Here is a 20,891-nt window from a genome sequence, read left to right on the forward strand (position 1 = left end):
ACAAATTGGGTGACTTTTATTACTGTAAAAAAAAGTCTCAAAGCAATAAATATAATGTTAAAAACATGTGTATCATTCTTGGCACATTAACTTTTAAACAATCAATAAATAAAAACAGAATTTGAACATGTTTTAATGAAAACTAGAGAAAACATGTCTATGTACATACATTTGGAAAAATGGTTGTACTTATTTGGTGTTGCAAACATGAAGTAGGAAATTTGAGAAAACTATTCAAATTATTTATGAAAAAAAAATCTGCAAAAACTTTCGTTTCATCATCAATAGCTATTCATTTGCTTCATAATCATTATCACATACTGTTTATCAAAAACTTGTTAAAACAATTAATAGCCAGATTTGTTTTGAATTGAACTAGAAGTCTTTGTCTACAACACAAAATTTTGTAATGCCATTTTTAAAAATACCACGTAAGTAGGCCATCACCGTTTATTTCTTCCATCAAGAATTTTTTTCAGTTTCTAAAAAAAAAAAAAACAAACATTATAATAAAAATATTCTGATGTATATTGCATAATAGTAAGGAATAAGAAAACTGTGCAATATATTGTATTGAAGTAATATAAGAAAAAATTAATTTATATTTAGTGGAAAAACAAATGCACAATGCCTTGTTTTTCCTTAAAACTCATTCATAAGAAAATTGGTATACAATTGGTTAGTTAATAGTGATTCCATTTCAATTTCGTAAGTTCAGTATTCTTATTAATATACTATAGAAAAGTATTTTTAAAGGCTAAAATATGAAAAAATTGATCTAAAATAAAAACAATAAACTATCATTTGAAAAACCTTTACAGATTATATCCATTGTGTCACATTTTTTTTCTATATTTCTGATCCTCTCTTCCCCCTTGTCACACTTCACAATACCCTCTACCAAACTTGTCACATGTCAGGTTATATGTATTACATACTTATTCTTGTAGTTCAGAAAAATGTAGTATGCAATAAATCATATTTCAAATTTTATTGTAACTTTATGTGTATTAATGGTTTTTGTGAGCACAACAATAATTATGATTATATGTGAACTCATTTTGATCAAAATATGCAAAGATATAAAAATATTTAATTTGTTGATTTTATTTATCATTTCAACCAAAATGTGCGATTTTGCACTTCATATTACTCTCTGCCTTCCAAATGTTACAATTTCATTAACTCTCACCTTCCCATCCAAGCAGGACATCATTTGAGGATGGCCCTCAGGAGTTATATTGAATGTACTTAAACAAGTCTGATCTTATAATGAGGGCAATAAATGAGAGAGTCATAAAAGAAATCCCATAACGAATATAAAAAAAGAAGAGGAATTAGAAAATGAAATATATTTAAAAGATATATAGATTTTATTTTTCTTACTGAAATGTATTGAAAAAATCTGCACTTTACTTTCCATAGATAATCATATTTTATCTTCAAATTTGAATTCTTGACCCTTAATTTATAGTTGCAACCACAATCAGGAAAATATGCAAGAATAGTGGTCAAAGGTGTGAGTACTTTGTTACTCTTATTGTATCTTATCTGTAATTTTAAAACTAATGGTGCAAATTAATTATAAAAAAATCGTATTAAGTTAGAAACAAGTTTAGCCAAATTTATCTTTATTCAAACATAGCTTTATAAAAATTGTAGTAAACTCGTTATTGTGAAAAAAATTTGGGTGGTGCAAGTATGATGATTTGAGAAATTCCATGTAAGAGTAAATGCAAATATCAAAAAAGTACAGACAAAATAATCGGGGACAATTCACTTCCATTCATTCTAACAAGCAAGTAGCAATGAAAACTTGTAATGATAGCCTACGAATAAAATAGAAAACTGATAAGAGGTGAACAAGGGCAAATTGAAAAACCTCAAACAAATGTTATTTCAAACATTGGAACTTGACAGCTAAATGACAAGTGTATATCTTCTGACTAATACATCTGAGAGCTAATTTACAGGCATGTTTTCATCTTCAAAACAGATGTTTACCTTTGCAAGCAATCGTTGCATAATCAGTAGACAAGCAATTAGAAGTGGAAACCTGCTGATACTTGAATGTCTCCGGTTTTTTTAAAGCATAGCTTTGATAAGACAGTTCTGAAGTAGAAGCAGAAAGATATATCTAGGTCATGGATTTTTATTCACTCAAAGTTTTTTTTTGAGTAAAATAAAAATTCAAACAATATTTTTAAGCACTTAAAACATTAAAATTATTTCAGAAAAACACTTTCAATTGTTAATTACTGTTTTCAATAAATAATTATACCTAAAATATCCATTTTTTTTCCAGAAATATACTAACATGATGAACAAGAATAACTGATGATTTTGAATAGGCATATAATTTGTTTAACAATTCAACTTGACATGCAAACAAAAATATAATAGCTAATTGTTGATTTAGTAATGTATATAAGAGGGATCTTCCCTTAGCTGGTCACGATAGGAAAATGACATACTTCATCATTATTTAATGCCACTTTTTAGTAGTATACAATAATGTTAGTATAAATTTACATTAGAAAATGTATTTTTCCTGCTATTTTTTAAATTAAACTTAAGAGTAGACACATGTCGTAAAGCACAAAGATGACTACTGGGGAGTCTAAGAAGAACTGTCCATTGACTCCCACAGCTTGTCCTAATTAATGCAGCTCCAGAACAGCTACAATTATACCACCTGTGCACAGGGTTGATTTCCAGTTTAATTTAAGAATCAAGTTTTGAAAAAGAAAGACAGCCACTCAGAGTTGAACAAAAATGACTTTAAAACTCTTTTATGTATAAATTATCTACTAAATACTTGGATCTTAGACTTATTCATTTTCCTCTTCATTCTTTTAATTTTTCTATTGTCAAACAGAGATTGAAACAAAAATTACTGATGTATATATCAAAAATTAGCCGTCCTGTTTCATTGAAAATTGGCATTTGTAAAAGTTCTGACCAGGCATAGATTTTTTCAGTATTACATGCCAGGTTGTAAAAATATTTAATTAGAATAACCATAAAATACATATTAAGGGACCCCTGAAATTTGAAACTTGTCAAGATGATGGATGGGCTAGATAAAAGGTATAAAAGAGTAAGGGGAAGAAAAAAAGAACCTCTAAACAAAAAAAAATAAGATAGTGTAATAAAAAATAATAAAGAACACACATTTGCCAGTAAGATTTATGATTATACTTTTTTTGTTCTGCATTTACTCCACCAGTACTTAATTACGTAAAACAACCAATGAGCAATATAATTCAATTACATCATTCCTTATTCATGCTTCTTTGTAATAATGCCTAACATGGGTTTGTTAAAAATACATTCGAAAATATTGTTCAAGCATGAAATAGTTTCATTCTGGCAAGAGTTTTGAATAGTAACATTGCTGGCAAAGCTTATAAAGTTTTTAAGAATTTTTCTGCCAGTAATAAAAATTTTTGAACTTACAAGAGGAAAGCAGGACTCATCACTTGGGAATGAGACTCAGTGTATTAGAATTATACCTTTAAAAAATTAACCACGTTAAAAATAAACACAGTTTTCTGCCACCCAGACATACACAAATTGATTCCCTCCGACAGTCACCTTCATAAAATAAAAAACCAAAAAAAAATTTAAAATATGCCATAGTAAAGTCATCAAAGTTTGAAAAATTAGCAAAAAAGGTATGTATAGACTTTTGAAGTGGACAAGCTGGTAAAATTAAAATCTACTCCACTTGTTTGACCTCGCAATGTTTATTATTATACACAAGCAAAAAAAAAAAACCTAATAAACCATACACAAAATTCTGTCTCCTTAATTGCAGAAATAAATTGCATTGGAGGTTATATTGAAATACAATACAGTTGTTCAACATTAGGACTGGACGATATATTGATACATTGTGAAATATCCATTTAATACTTGCATCCTCACACCAATATATCAGCTTTTGTTTCTTGTGAACCATCACAACTCTGACTTAAGTCGCCAATGTAATAAAGCACATAATTTACCATTCGAGGATGCTTGCTCAAAATGCACAGCAAAGACGATTTTAAATTTCATCTATCTATGAAGACTATGTTGGTTTCGTGACGTTAAATGACAAGGATCCAATTTTTAAAACGTTTAATATTTAATTTAACTGTATTTTTCTAACCATTCTTTCTTAATTTTAAAGAATTTTTTTTTTCTTTTATCATTATTTTTAAATTTTTAATTCTATAGATCTTTAGCTGTTCTTAATTTTGAAAAAATTAAAACAAAGTTTGCTTTAATTTCTTTTAGGAATTCAGTTGTTAGTTAAAACAACTAGACAATTTTAATTAAATAAAACGTTAAGCAATGTTTAGATGTTTTAAAAGTAGTGTTCTTTTTAATAAAACAATAGTACTATTAATTTTTATTTCTTTAATTTTTATTTATTAAAATTTTCTTTTAATACATACAAGTTAAATACTATGTCAGAAATATAGTATATTTTTAATTAATAAATCTTAAATTCATCTTATTTTCAAAAGAAAAAAAAAAAAAAAAAAAAAAAAAAAAAAAAAAAAAAAAAAAAAAAAAAAGAAAGATAAATAAGTAACAAAAAAAAATTATATTTATTTTTGTGTTTAATATGTATGGGATTTGACCATTATTCAAGACAATTTTATTATTTTAAATAAATAAATGAAAAGAAGATCAAGCAATATATAAATAGTACTCGAACATTTTTTCCATAAAATAATTTAAAAATTTGTTTTACTTAAATGTACAATTAATTTTACTTGTTTTTACTTATCTTTCTCTATTTTTAAAAAAAGTCATACAATACACGTAAGTTAAATAAAATCAAATTATTACTTTTAAACCATTAAATTTTTAGTCATTTATAATTTAAAAAAAATTTGAAACAAAACTTATGCTTTTTACTTTAATAATTTTACAGTAAGTCAATCCATTATTTTAATTTAAAAAATTAAGGAATGTTACAGATGTTATAAAAGCCTTTTTTATACTTAACATTTTCTTTTGTAATAGATTTATTTTATTTTTTTAAAAAAATCAATAAATGGATGTAAGTTATATCCTGATGTTTAACAGATGATATATCACAAAGAAAAATTTCATGCATCACCCAGTCCTACTGATTTTAAGGAATTATGTTTTCAAACAGATACACTTCAACAATGCTGTCAATGTAAACAGTCAGCTTTTCTAAATTGTTAAAATGCTGAAAAATGTCTAGCTTTCAATGTGCAATTGTTGTCAAGGTTCTTTTAACAAAATATACTAATAAAATATATAACGAAAAAAAATCTACCTCTTTTATTATTAAGGTGTGTCCTACTAAAGTAAAGCCATCTTGATTTTCTGCTGTAATTAGATCTAAAGGAAACCAATGACCAAAAACATTTATACTAAGGGAATCTCTACATATATTAATACATATTTACTTGAAATTACTCACTTCTTGCTCCACATAGGTAAGAAAAAATTTATATACGTAAAAAAAATATTACCATTACGGGTAATAGCCAATATATAGGGCATGTTTATAAAAGACTTCAAATATATAATGCTTTGTACCACTTATTGAAGACTATTTACTTTACATACTGGAAGATATCACAACCAATATTATCCCAGGTTTCGCTGATGGCAATTCTCAACTCTGCTATGGGCTGATAGTGTTTGTCATTGAGATACATAAGCAACTCTACTGAGGACACCTCTACACCTGCTCTTATAATTGAGATCGGGGGGGGTAGTATAAATTTACANGGGGGGGGGGGGGGGAAAGCAGACAATTTTATGACATCTACCTTACTGTCCATAAAAACTTCAAGATTTTGCAACATTAACTGAGGTGTTTTACAGCAGGAAAATCTAATTTAAGTAATCAATTTTCTCTAAAAAATGGTAGTAAATGGGTTTCTAGGATTTATTTGGCAATTGGTAGCTGTCATTCAGCCAGTGGAAAAGCAAGGTTAGCTATGACACCATAGCTGAATCTTTTTCACACCTGAGTCTCCACCTTTCTGTCTTTTGAAGATTTTTGCTTCTTTTTTTATCTTCTTATCTATTGTTTTTTTTTTAATATCCTACAAGCAATTTGTATAAAATTAAAAAAAGCAGCAGTCCATATTGAAAATTATCTAAAAGCAAAACAGGGTTGCCACTCAAATCTGGAAAAAAATTCCAGGCGTTTTCTCTGTACATATTATATTATACACAATATATTAAGAGGAAACAACAACTAATGCGCTTTTGTGAAAGCTATATTGGGCTAACTATATTTATTAGTTTTAATTGCTGGAAAAACAGCTGAACATACTTAAATAATGCTATAGTAAATTATATAGTTTAGTATAGCTGAAATATCATGGTTAAATATTCCATAGATTACACTTTGAGTGGTCACTATTTTTTAAAAGATAAAAATAAGAAACAAAATTCCCTATATTTTCCCAGTTAGTAAAGGAAAAATCAAATTTCCCTGCATTTTCCCTGTTATTTTAGGTGATTTTTAAATTCCCTGTATTTTCAAGGTTTTTCTTGTTCTCCCAGTGGAGTGGCAACCTTGCAAAAGATAGCAGCTGGGGGAGTCACGTCAAAATCTCAAGAGAAAAATAATGCAATTTAAATTGCCTGAATGATTCTGCAATCTATTGCTATGGCAAGAGAAAAAAAAGATGAAATCTTTTCTATAAAACAGAAAGGTGGAGGTGCAGTAATGGTGGGGAAAGTCTTTCGATATGGTTCTAAACTTAGATTGGCTTTTTCCCAGTTACGAAAAAATGCTAGAAACCATTTTACAACTATTCACAGAGAAAAATGGTGACCCGAATTGGATTTTTCTGCAGGACATTACTCCCTTTCAGATTGCAAAATCTACAGGAGAATGGTTTGGGAGTAATAGGGTGCATTTCATGAAATGACCTATTTTCCTCCCTTAACTTAATTTCTAAGAAAATGTAGAGGATATTCTCAAAGGGTAGTAGTGGTATTACTTTATTTATGTCACACTAGAGCTACACAATGTTCTGTTGGTGATGGCCAGGGAAACATCTCTGAAGCTGATCTGATAACATGTCCTCACAATTTTGATTCTTTGTAGAGGTTATGGCTCTCCCCATTTGGTAGCCCCATAATCTGCATGCAAAGTTGAGTACTTTACTTCAGAATAGTTTAACGACCACCAATATTGCACATTCTCTGTCCCTTTGCAGGTTGATCAAAGTGGTTATCCAACCACTTCCAGTGATGCTTGACTTCAGGTATCTATTAATCACTATGTATTATGATCAGCTCACAGAGGGACTATCCTCAGTAGGGCAGAAAGAGTTTCAGTTTAAGGCAGAATTGATTGCTGATATTGTTAAAACTTCTCTTCTATTTTATAAATCGGTAAATTGTATGCAAAATAATATATTTAAAATTATGCATAAACATATCTGATGTATTGGCCATTAACAGTAGTGGCTTTATTTTGGTTGGACAATTTTTCATTTCCTTTTTTGAATATTTGATTCTTTTCCCTGCCCAGGTGCACAGGAAATAATAGAGTATTAGTAAATATGTATGCGTATATAGACTTTCATAATAAATATGTTAAATTGTCATTAGTTAGCTTCATGTTTAGTTATGGCATCAAGGTGGTCTTATTTCTGTAGGATAGACCTTATAAAGAATATATAAAGCTATTGCTATATCCATAGTTATTTTATTACAAATCTTATTTTTAATTTTAATTTAAAAATCAAAAATGATTAATAATATAAAAATAATGATATTCAAATTTTACATAATTCTAAGCAGATTTATAAAAAATGTTGGCAATTAAAAAAAAAAAAAGATTGTCGGATAGAGCACAGTAACTGTAAGCATCTTGACAAGAAGGCATTACAGTAATGGTCGCCATGTAGGCTAATGTAGCCTTGTTAATTAAAAAAAATAATAAACTTAATGACTATGTAAACTGTGCTTAAACTTTCAAATAATTCAGAATTGGCTGGTCAATGCCAGGGCTAAAGAGAATACAAGGGCTAGTTCACTCCGCTCTTAGAGCTGAAGCTACGATTTCCCTCCTCATGACGTCACTGTGTCTACAGATCTCGGAGATCGCAAGCAAAGATATGATAACTTTGCATCTTTCTCTTGTAAAAATAAGTTAGACTTTTTCTGGTTATTAGCCTTCAAACTTTACGTAATTAACACATTATTTCCGTTCATAAACATAGTTCAAAAAAAACTTTCTTGGTTATTATATTAAAAAAATACCATTTTAAACTTATAAAAATGTTTTGCTAGTTGGTGAAAATGACACGATAAATACTTTATTTTAAAAAGTTCAGTTTTAACTTTAACTATTAAGAAAAATGAAGGCATATATCGACACTTTTTTTATCTACATATTCTTTTATAAAGATAAGTTAAGTTAAATTTAGAATCCCTGATTTTAAAATATGTCGTTAATAGCAATTTGTTCATACTTAATCATTAGGAAACATCAACCTTAAACGCTAATTACTGAAACAAAATAATAATTTAGGTTCATAATGACATTAGAAATTTTACAATTGTTTATAGACATTTAAATTTACGATGATATAATTTATAGATATTTAAATTGAAGAGAATATAATTTTTAAAAAAAATCATAAATATTTAGAATAACTACATTAAAAAATATGTTATGAAATTAGGAGAATTTCAACTATATACTATATATTTTATTTATACTTTTTACTTACATTTTAATTTTCTTTGACTTTATCTATTTTTTAATTCTTTTCACCTGCCTTTCTTTATGAAGTAACGAGGCGGTTTCTATTTAGATAATGAATTTTTATAAAAGTTCTTTACGACAGAATAAACGTATTGCTGTTTTATATTAACTGTGTCATTTCGGAATCCATTCTTTACATAGTTGTTCATTTACTTTAGGGAACACGCGAAAAATTATACTTTTTCCTTTTGTTTTTATATCAGAATTTTTGCAAGTTGCAATCGCGCAAACTGGCATTTCGATAATAGTTTTAAATTCTTGTAAATTCACTGCAAAAACTGAGGAAAGTCATTATAGAAAATAACAAATGTCTTAGAATATCTCGCAAAAAGAAATGATCCAATATTAGTTAGAGCTAGTAAGGCCAAACGCTCCGTTCTTGAAGTAAAAGTGCGAGCTTTGCGCCAAAGTGACGTCACTAGAGTGACGTCGGAGGATCGGCGCGGCAAGAGATACTACAAAGGAGTGAACCAGCCCTTCTATTCTCTTTAGCCCTGGGTCAATGCACTTTCTTAATTTAAGGATTGGATACCCTAAAAGAATCTTACTAATGCTCTAAGTTTCAACCAAAGACAAAGTGAATTTTATAAATCATGCTGGTAACTCTGTATAAACCTACACAAAATAGTAACAAACAAAATAAAAGATGAAAAGCATAGAGTAATAAATATAATATAATTAAATGTTATTTAGAAAATACCTCTATTTGATGAGATAAAAAAGATGAAAAATCAAATCCTTCTGATTTTGATAAAGATTCAGCAGAATTCTTCTTAATATTTTCCAAAGTTTTCTCTTCTACAGTATGACAAAAATATTTTTAATTTATCATAAATAACATTCACTCAAAAAAAAAAAAAAAACGGCATTTAGTCTTAGTTTTAATATATATTAAAACACAGAATTTAGAATAAAATTTAAAAAACACAGCTGGATTCATACCATAACCTGTGAATGTCTCATCAAATAAATGGCTATTTAAAACTACAAGATTAATGAAAATACTTATAAGAATGTCAGTCCTAGAGTTCATATATAAAGTGGCAGACTGCAATACATTTTCAAGCATATCTCTTTGACAATTCAGTCAGTTTGGGAAATTTCCTATGACTGCAATTTTTCTGGGTAAAGGAGTTATGCCTTCTTTATCAACTTAGTGTTCCAAATACTTTACTCGTTTAGAAATGTTTAGGTAATTTGTTAGTTAATTTATACTTTCAGCATATCTCTTTGACAATTCAGTCACATTTAGTTGGTTTGGGAAATTTTCTATGACTGTAATTTTTCTGGGTAAAGGAGTTATGCCTTCTTTATCAACTGAGTGTTCCAAATACTTTACTCTTTCAGAAATGTTTGGTAATTTGTTAGTCAGTTTATACTTTCACGAACAGTCAAAAACTTCTTGAACTTGATAGAAGAAAAGGCTATTAAAATTTCATTTATATATATGTATATATAAAGCACTAATCAAAACCGCCCAAAACTCTGTCCAGCAGTCGAAGCACAGTTTGTGCAGCATTTCTTAAATCAAAAGTCATGTAATTGAATTTAAGTAAATGAAATGACTTTATAATTACAGTTTTCTGGGTGCCTTCTTCATTTATAGGCACCTGATGGAAAGCTTTTTAAATCTAGAGTAGAAAATATGGATTTCCCATGTAAATTTGACGAAAAATCATATGTGTCGTAATGGGTAATTATCTAGACATAAGTTCACAGTAGTAGCCACATGGTCTCCATGAATCATTGTGTTTCTTAACCATTTGCAATGGATTACTCTAACTTCTTTTTGAAGGGTTACATATGCCTTTTCAAACTAAATACACAAATTCTGCTTTTTCAGCAGCGAATTTGCGGGGTGCTTATTGTCTAGCCTTGACAGCAACAGGAGATACTTTAGTTTTTATTATGTGCTTAACAGTAGGAGAATAATGATTTTTACATAGAAATCTAAGAACGTCTTACAATAAAGATTTATACTCCTTAATTAATTCGTTAAATTTTAAAGATGGATAGAGAGCAATAATTTTTGGTGACGACTCTCAAGAAATTTTTCCAATAGTAGTAGCATCAGCCAAACGGTCTACTAGACTGTTTGTTTTTAAATAAATTGCCAATACTGTAATGATGTAGAAAGTCCTCACCTCGAATTAATCGGGAAACATCGGCAATTGTAAATGTCTAAGGAAATATATGGCATAGACATATCTAAATTTAACTGCTACCCAAATATGTTAATTTTTGAGCTATTAGCAGCTACTAAATTCAATGGAGTTATAGGTTTCTTGCGTTTTGAAAAAGTAGAAAGTATAACACTTAAATCTCCATCTGTGCCCGCAAGTAAATTTTAACCTAATGATTTTTAATAAACTACAAGGATGTCAGTTATTACAGTTTTCAGCGCTCCTCACCACACATGCTTGGCCAATTAGTTTACCTGAAAAGATTAAGGTTTGATACATTTTGTAGATTTATCACTAAATTTAGAGTGTTACCAACAAAACCTAGTGTTATACTGCTGAAAAGTTTGTCGAATTTTCTTGTTTTCTGGAACATGATCTATTGTGGGCATGTATTAGAAGCTTGTCCTCTTCATTATTTATTTCAATTTCTTGTGCATGTCATTAATATTTCGAGTAAAATTATCGCATTTTTGATTCTGTGGCATTTATAGTGGAAACAGATGTTACATTTTCTATTTTATCAGCCATAAGTGCAGTCTATTTAATTCATCACAGAAGTACCTAGAGTTGCTTGCATTTGATTAGGCGATTATTGAAGCCCTAAAGATTTTAACAAGTCTTTACCAACTTTATCACTCATCTATCAACTCCTGCATGTGTATTAGTAAAGCAGATGGTTTTTGATTGCCAAGTTCTAATAATTTTTAAAATCTACATTCTTTGGAGTCTAACAATGTCTGTATTAGGCAAAATTTTCATGTTTCATAAGCAGTAGCACTAGGAGTAGGTTCACTGTCACTTACCTGTGACAAAATGTCAGTCTCAATTCTAACAACTGTGTAATACTTAGTAATTTCTTGAGAACTGCCACAATTAATGAATTGGCTTTCACTTTGATGAAATCAAATAGATGGATTCTCCTTCTAAAAGGTGGTATTTAATGGAGATATGAGAAATTTCCTTCCCTGTTTTCAACTTCTATAGGCATCATTTAAGGAAAAGAAAGGCATATTCGAAAATCTAATGTACATCCGAGATCACTAGTTTGTCAAATATGTGGCAAGGTCAAAATATGTGTCGCCACAGATAAATGGGTTCTACTGTACATGGGTCCTTCCGTATAAAGAAGCAAATCGAATGATATGAGTTTCAATGGAAGTGCAACAAAATTGTAATGAAAGATTATACTTTAATTAATATCGCATTAAGTATTTCAGTGACAGTCAAAGATATTAAAACAACTATTTCCTTATATCAACTAAAATATAAAATAAAATTTGTTATTTCATGCATGTATTGTTATTTTGAAGCCAATTAAAAACGTCTCAGCTAACTAGCTCACAAAAATTTAACTTACAAAATTGGGTTAAATTTTATTTATGTTTTTGCTTCCGAAAAAATCACACATAAATATTGAACACTTTTGGATTTCAGAAGCAGTAATTTGGTCAAGATTCTTAATTTGAGTAGTTCTTTGCGAAGGAAGTGGTAAAATGTCTGTCAGTTATGATGTATTGATAATAAATTGAAAAACAATATTGTTCCATTTATGGAAATATGTAAGATTTCCTCTATTTCTTCATGAAATTTAAAAGGAATTCATACAATCTCTCTATATTTTTTTTTGAAAGAGAATAATATGATTATTAATTATATTTTATTCTTTACAAATTTCACTTATTAATTCTTTCTGCACAGGCACAATTTATAATGAAAAATGTTAGCCCCACATGTAAAGTAACAACCTGATTTAAGTAACAACCGATTATTCAACTGCAATGAAAAATTAAGCTGCCACTTTTAACAACAAATGTACTAATTTAAAAATGCAGTTCTAATCATGTTAAGTGCAGAATAATATATAGCATAAAAAGTCTAAAAATAACATTTCATTTCATATTAGCCATTTCACAAGTACCAAACTTGATGCAATTATATTGTATGGTTGAAGAGGAAGCTTCAATTCCTAAAAACAAGCAATCATTTGTCAAGTGATATTGAGTTCCACAAAATTATGAAGGGATAAAATCTTACTCTAAAATGCTTAAATACTTATTCATGAACATTATTTTTGAACTGAAATAGTAATCAAAATTTTAAAACATATGTTTTAAAATTGCACTACTTTTCTGGGGCAATAACTTTTTTTTTTAAAGAATTCTCTTAAAAGTTAATGTTTTGAGTCCTTTCTTTTTTTTATGTTAATTCCTTTCAATCACTATGTACAATTCTGAGATATGTTTAACTCAATATTGCATCAATATAATATAGTATAATACTGCATCAATGTATAAGTCATGTGTAGATTGATGCCTGTTCATGTAAAGTATTGGATCAACTATCCATGCCTGTAGATAGTTCAAAAGTAAAGGACTGCCTATTTATAATGAATGTGTTGATATTTTCCTTTTATCTATCAAGAGTTGGATAAACTATTTAAGATTATAATAAGTGATTTCATTTATTTAAATTAACTTTAGGAAATTAATTTTAGAAAACCTTTTCTTTTCAATCCAAAAGATATAATCTAGTATAAAATACAGTTTTGTAGATTAATAATTGCTATTTTTTAGAGATAAAACAAACTATATTTTTACAGCAACTTACAGGAATGTTATTAATCTTGTATATTCTAGCTCTACAGAATAACAAATTCTTTACAGTTAAGTTTCTTTAATTTTAACATTCAAGTTTCAAAAAGCTGAAAAATTTGTACACAATTTATTTAACTCATCAAAATAAAAATTATATAAACAAAGTAAATGAAATGTTTTGCGATATCTGGTTGCAAAAAAAAGCTATTTGAGTTCATTTTAATGTTAAACAAAATTGAAACTTTTTATTTTACAAATGTATGTAGTTGAAAATTGGCAGGGTAATCATGCTTTTTAATACTTACGATAAAATTTAGCTCTCATCATAAACCTGGCAGTTACACGTGCAGCTTGTCGAATTGGGTATGAGTCAGCTAGCTATAAAACAAACACCAAACCATATTACAATAGACATAAACATAAGGCTATATTTTAAAACCTTAAACAGACTTTAATCTTTTATTAAAAATTTTCAAGAACAAATCAATTTCATAAAGGCAAATGAATTTATGCATTACTTTATTAAAGTAAAGCAAAAAATATTTTCATGAGTTGATTCAATGTTATGAAGGAATTATTTCCTAAGTGACTTTTGATTCCACTAACACTATTAAACGGTGAACAGGTTTTTGATACAAAAACAAAAAGTAGAGAATGAAATTCAGGATTAAATGCCCATCATAATAATACAGACTTATACTCTTGTTATTATAAATTAGAAATTAACACAGGTTGATTTTACTATCATTGATAGGCAGATTCAAGAAAATAATGCCTGCAAACTTAGGTTTTCCAAAAAACAACAATAAAAAAATGACAAATGTAAAAATTATCAAAAGTTAAAATTTTTAATTTTGACTGATTTACAAAATTATGTTTGCACACTTAGTCTCCTCAAAAATTAGAATAAAAAAATATCAAAATAAATAAATAAATAAAATAAATTACAAATGTAAAAATCCTCTAAGTTCAAATATTCATTGGATAATTTACACAATTTTTCAATTTTATAATAAAAATATATTTTAGATAAAATTATAATTTTTCACAAAAATTCAGATCACGATTAAATTTTTCACATAAAAAGAAGATTGCTAATAAAATTTTTCACACATATAAGAATTAAGACAAGAAGACCAAGTCTCACTTAGGGTTTTTAATTTGTGCCTGAGAAAAAGTGAAAGGATATGGAATAATCAAACAAAAAGGAATAATTTTCTTGCTTATACAAATATTTTTAATCATGTTGGAGGAACATATGATAGTCTGGCAAAGGATAAGGGCATATAAGAGGGGAAGCAATCAAGGTGGGACTACAAGTCAATGAAAGTAAAATAAATAACCAACTGCCAACAGAGACAAATATAAATGTAACAACATGCAAAGTTTAACACTAGGTGAGGAATATTTTGAATGAGTAAAACAATTAGGGCTTAATAATTACTTAAAATGACGATATATCAGTTGAGATAATGAACAAGTTAATAATAAATAAATAGACTTTTTGGAATATTCTAACACCATTAAAGTGCTCTTTGTTTGCACTTAAAAGCAAAATACTATTGTATAAGATTTTTCCAAAGTCTGGGCTATTTTTATAAAATTATTAAATCTAAGTTGGATAAAAGATTGAGATCATTTCTTAATCTGGTACAGAGAATTTTTGGACCTGTCAATGACATTAGTGTATGGAGAATTAGAAATAATTTAAAAATTATGAAAAACTGTGGAAACATTGCTATTGTCACTCATATAAAGAATAGATGACTGAAGTGGTTGGGTTACATTCAGTGGATGAGTACCAACAAAACCATAAAAAAAAAATAGGTCTTAGATTGAAAATCTAGAGGCTTTAAGGTGGAAGACCAAGAAGACAATGGTTGGAGACTAGAAAAGGATTAGAAAGAGATAAAAAATAATTTTTTGAAATCTAAGGAAAAGAAGCAAGAAGAGAGGAGGGCTATTCAGAAACAGACTCGAATCCCCTAAAGACTGTTTGGATAATGAGCAGCAGTAATAGCAGGCATTCAAATAGAAATACTTGATTTGTCCACGCAAATATGTTAAAAAAAAATAAATAAATAAATAATCCCTGTGATGCCATAAAGGCATTACATGTTTCCCAGCTTTTAAAATTTCTTTAATTTCATAAATTTAAATTTCATTGCATTTTACAAAAAGCAAATTTAAATATTTTATTCTCTTATTAACAATCAATGTAATGGCTAACTTTTTTTTTATTCGATACAAATGTATATGTGATGCCACGCAATTACATATTTCCTAGCTTTTAAAATTTCTTTAATTTCATAAATGTAATTTTTTTATTCTTGTTTAATTAAATTAAATCAATAATTAATTTTATTACAATTTATCTAAAGCAAACATAAATAGTTTATTCTCTTCTTAACAATCAATGCAATGGCTAATTTTTTTAAAATTCAATACAAATATATAATTCATTAAATCAATGTTGTGAGTAAATTAAATATCAAAATCTATTTTTAACTTCTTATTCCTTAAGCTGCTTTTATTTCTTTAACCACAAAAATGCCTTAGTTACAGGGTAATATTAAATCTCATGGTCTTTTTGGTGATTAAGCTATAGTAAAATCATCTAAATTTTAATATTAGTATTACAGAGTCAACTTTGCTTTCGGTTATTTTATCTTTTGATAAATCCCCAACTATTGACCTCTTCCCCTGTTCCTAAGAGGTAGTTAGGAAAAATTCAGTCTCTACTAATTCAAAATTCTTGGCATTAGGACTGAGGGGCTTCATCCCTCAGTCTAAACGTTATTAATTGACACAAAAATTTCATTGAGTTTAAAAATGCATCTCCTCCACTTTATTATAAGAGTGCTGCTTACCATTTTATTTTTATTTAACATGGTCATTCTTAGTTAACTTTAATAATACTCAATAATAAATCAAGTTTTTGCTTAAAATAACCTATGCAATAATGATTTTTTCATCACAAAGATGCACATGTATTGGACAATTTCACTTTAAAACCAATGCCTCTTCATATAACTGGAACAATGTCATCATAATGACATACTAGCAGACAATTTTTTTTCCACAGCTATAACCTCACCAGTCACAGATTTCTGAACCATTTCCAGTTGTTTTTTTAAATCATAACAGGATAGTTAAGACAAATGATTTAACCCTCATCTTTTACCTCCTCCCATCTTGGAAAAAAAGGGGAATTGAAGACAGCAAGTATAAAAGAAAAAACCATCTTTCAATTCTGCAAAAAGAGGACTAGAAAATTTGTATCTATGCTCCTTGAATATGATGTACATTTAAGGTGGGAATCTCTTCTAACCGACTAAATACCACATTCATGTAGACCAGGGATGTACAAATATAGCTGATAAGCAAAAAGTGACCTGGAGCTCTAACCTATACTACCCCCTCATTTTGAGGAAACTTCTTGATTGATTCATAGCCTCATATTGAGGATACAGAATACTTCTATCTTTTCATCCCTGACATAGACTGTGCTACAGTAAAGACTTGGTAAAGTCTTGCGCTTCCCTTTTATCATGGCTAAGGACTTAGTTGGTTACAAAATATTTATTTTTATTGTACTCAGTAAAGAAAATAAACAAATCTTACCGACTGTATCAATTTTTCATTATTTGCCAAGTACCTAAGTAATATTAAAAATTTTCAATCAATAGTTTTACTACATAATAAAAAGGAATACAATTATTAATCAAGTTTGTAAACAGCATAAACAAAATAGAAAAATTAACATTTTAAAGCCAAGTATTAAATAAATCAATTGGAGTAAAAAACAATATTATAAAAAATTAAAAAAAATAAATAAAATTTTTTTAAATTTAAATAACTTTATTTTGTAGTAATTGAGAGTAGCAACACAGTGATATTAAGATAATTGACCAAAAGTATCAAAACTTATAAAAATTAAATTCAATATTTAAAAATGTAAAAGCAATAGAGGAAGATTTTTCACACTGTATAATTCAAATAGAACAATTGTCACTACATTTTAAAAAAAGTCTTATGATATTTTATAGCAATTGCAATGCTAAAATTTTTTTTAATTAACATGAATATTTCCACACTTTAAAGGATATGTCTAACAATCACAATTTTTATTATCTTATTAATTTTATTCGTATGCTTATTACAACCAACTGTATGCATAAAAGAATGAAAACAATATCCTTGAAAAATGCTTCAATGCCTTTGTGCAGCTTACTTTGCTATGTAATGTGGCAATTTTTAAGATAGCATCCTAAATGACAGGTCTATTAACAAGTTCTCAATTTTCTTTCATAGAGAATTGAAAGAGATTATAAGGTCCTGAGTAGCATAAAAAGTTGAGACACATTGAATAGCCAAACATATTGGAACTAGACGGCAAAATTTTTCTAAAGTCTGCAATGCAGGGGTGATTGTGAGCTCAACTAAAAAACCCTGAAAATTTCTTGAGTAAAATCATTAATGATGCATTTAAAAAAATTAACGTCTTTATAAATTTAAATCATTGATATTTTCACAACAAGAAATTCTTAATAAATTGAATGCAGCATAATTTAAATTAATAATTTTGTATAAGTTTATTTTTATCGCTAATAACATTTATTATTCACTCATAAGAAATATTTACAAATGAAAGAGATGCCAAGTATAAATTCCAGTTCCAATATTTTTAAATAAAATATACAAGAATTCTGACGCATAAATGTAATCAATGATTTCTTGAAATTTCTGAACCTTGGATTTCTGGATCGCAGTTAGCGAAATATCTACACTTTTTCCGGAGCACAATCACCTCTGGCAATGGAAGTTAATGCTAAGGTTTGATACTATTTTTAATAATAAAGAATTCATATTCTAAATGGCTAGAAGCCAAACTGATGAAAACAATTACTGCTCTTGGGACAATTACTACACACCAGGGCAACACACTAACTGTTAAGAGAGAGCAAGGTTAAGACTGGGGGCCGGAATAATTGCATGCAAATCAAAACGCAGACACTCACGATGATGCATCCATTGCTTAAATGATAAATGTCGCACAGTGAAGAAGCAACATGATGAGTGTCGAAAAGGTAACACATACAAGAAATATGGTGAAGTGCAAGATAACAGAAATCAATGGTTAGAAACTAACATTTTGTAACAAGCCTTACATTGAGGTGCAAGTGACAGCTCCAGTTAAACTCTCACACAATTTACATAATATGGATGCCTACACAAATAATGAGAGTCAACTATTAGAATTGCATCTGATTTAAAAATATATGCAAATCACAAACCATGAGGTAAAAATGAGTGATATGGTACAGCATTCGATAACCTTGCTTATAATGGGCAAGCAGCAAAATTTTTCAAATAGGACTAAATAAAAGCCAAAACGTAAACAAAATATAGGAAGTTTGACTAGCAACACCCAATTATTGGCATGATCTGCCTAGTTAATTAATTAAACATTACAGCCAATAGGCTACTTTATAGACATCATATAAATTCAAATTTAAAAAAAAGTGTTCTTAAGAATAACTTATTTTGCAAGATCTAAGTACATAACTCTGAATGCGACTCAACCAGTTTAACAGCTTACTTCTTTTATTAGTAAGGTATGTATGTCTATTACAAATGTGAAACGTTAACAATTTTTAGTAACAGTGATTTCTAATTAAGTCTCATAAAATCTACACTAAACAACAATAAACTATGTCAAAATTACTAACCCTAAAAAGATGACTAATAATATTTTACATTATACAGATACACTAGCAATTCAAAAATCTTTTAATTAGACTCAATTTTTTACAGCTTTTTTAGTATAAAAAGTTCATATATATTAAAATTTGGAAGGTAACATACATAGTACAGAATAAATAAGTTTCATTACGTTAAATATTAATGATATATTTAAATATATTGTAAATTTTAAAAACTCGCATCAGATTGAATTTTTAAGTTTTTTTTAATAAAAGCTACTAATTGATCCTTAGTATTACATTTTGGTAATAATGATTTTTACGTAAGCATCATTAACCTAAATCAAATCCTCACTCTTCTTCATTCCTCAGGATTTCACATTATATAATCAAAAGAATGTCGTAATTTATTTAGTTGAAAATAAATTATTAAAAATTGCAGGCGCACAGTTATATTGTAAAATTACTAAGAAGTAATAAATACTTTGTCATCTTAATAAAATCTTAACTTCAGAATTGCTCTTATGAAATCAAGTAATATTACCTATACTTCAAAAAGTTCCAACAAGTAATTAGTAAATAAATAGTGTACGGAAATGTTCTAAGATATTTTCACCATAATATTTAATTTCATTTTCATCTAACTAGGTTAATGCAACAATTGTCCAAAATAACTTCCGTAACGAAATCCAATTAAATCAATATCTTCAGAAATTAAATATAGATAATTACTACAATAAAGCATACACTCACCTAATTAAAAACCTTAAAACCATTTTGAAACAAAAGCAGTCACTGGTTTCAAATATCAAGAAGCCAAATCTAGAAAGTAAAAAATTGATATAAGAAACTAATTATAGTTTTATTTAGAAATATGAAGTATATACAACATAGAACATAAACTTTCGTTGATATAATTAATTATGACGAGAAAACAATTAGAAAATACATAAATGATATACACTTATTATAGATGGAACAACATATAAGTCCTAATAGATGCAAAAAAAGATGTACAAAATTCGAAACATTAGAAGTATAAAAATTTTGATACTAAAGTCAAGATCACGAAGTTGAATGTTTATTTACATTTTCCAATGGAAATAGTAGAAGTCAAAGTAAATGCTGTACACACACTTCCCGCAAAACACTAGCCAATCAGATTCTGCGTTTTCTTTTGCAATAATCGGAGGTGCGTGTAGAACTTTCAAGGAGAATGTCCCTTACACAACGCGTATCACTGTGTACAGATACAGCGTTCCCATTGCTGTTAAACGATGACTTAAAATCCCAACCATCCGGAAGTGCGCATATGCAGAAAAAATTCGTAGGTTATTTTTGATTTTTTTATTGAAATGAAATTAAGCAAAAGTGATGGTTGTTGTTGTTGTTCATTTACGTCACACTAGAGCTGCGCAATGGGCCATTGGCGACGGTCTGGGAAACATCCCTGAGGATGATCCGAAGACACGCCATCAAAATTTTGATCCTCTGCAGAGGGGATGGCACCCCCGCTTCAGTAACCCGACAACCTGCACGTGAAGTGGAGCACTTTACGGTAGAATAGTTTATCGCGGACCAATACCGCACACCCTCGGTCCCTACGCAGGCTGATGCAAGTGGTCACCCATCTGCA

At 28.4% G+C, this 20,891-nt stretch overlaps 1 protein-coding gene across 2 annotated transcripts; it reads right to left on the bottom strand.

Moving 5' to 3' along the window:
- LOC107456719 (protein NCBP2AS2 homolog) lies at positions 1-20,365 on the bottom strand. 2 transcript variants are annotated; one of them, XR_011638180.1, is made up of 7 exons: positions 20,218-20,363; positions 20,009-20,077; positions 17,175-17,208; positions 13,856-13,928; positions 9,474-9,571; positions 5,306-5,370; positions 1-482 (listed from the first exon to the last, which is right to left on the bottom strand). XR_011638180.1 is itself a non-coding variant. In XM_071187467.1 (6 exons), exons 2-6 carry the CDS (start codon positions 20,029-20,031, stop codon positions 444-446), a joined length of 267 nt encoding a protein of 88 aa, XP_071043568.1. In that variant the 5' UTR covers positions 20,032-20,077; positions 20,220-20,365; the 3' UTR covers positions 1-443. The 2 variants fall into 2 exon arrangements, 1 of the variants encoding a protein (XP_071043568.1); XM_071187467.1 differs by lacking the exon at positions 5,306-5,370 and having other exon boundaries at positions 20,220-20,365.
- Positions 20,366-20,891: the final 526 nt, after the last annotated feature.

This window comes from Parasteatoda tepidariorum, chromosome X1, assembly GCF_043381705.1.
Source record: "Parasteatoda tepidariorum isolate YZ-2023 chromosome X1, CAS_Ptep_4.0, whole genome shotgun sequence".
In the NCBI taxonomy this organism is placed as follows: Eukaryota; Metazoa; Arthropoda; class Arachnida; order Araneae; family Theridiidae; genus Parasteatoda; species Parasteatoda tepidariorum.

Bases quoted from the DNA above. Each gene is read 5' to 3' on its own strand.
- LOC107456719 (XM_071187467.1), bottom strand. From the start codon at position 20,031: ATGGTTTTAAGGTTTTTAATTAG. The intron at 13,929-17,174 runs GTAAGATTTGTT...TTTGTTTTATAG, and splicing joins ATGAAAAATTGATACAGTCG to CTAGCTGACTCATACCCAAT. The intron at 483-9,473 runs GTATTTTCTAAA...TTTTTTTTTTAG, and splicing joins TTTTATCTCATCAAATAGAG to AAACTGAAAAAAATTCTTGA.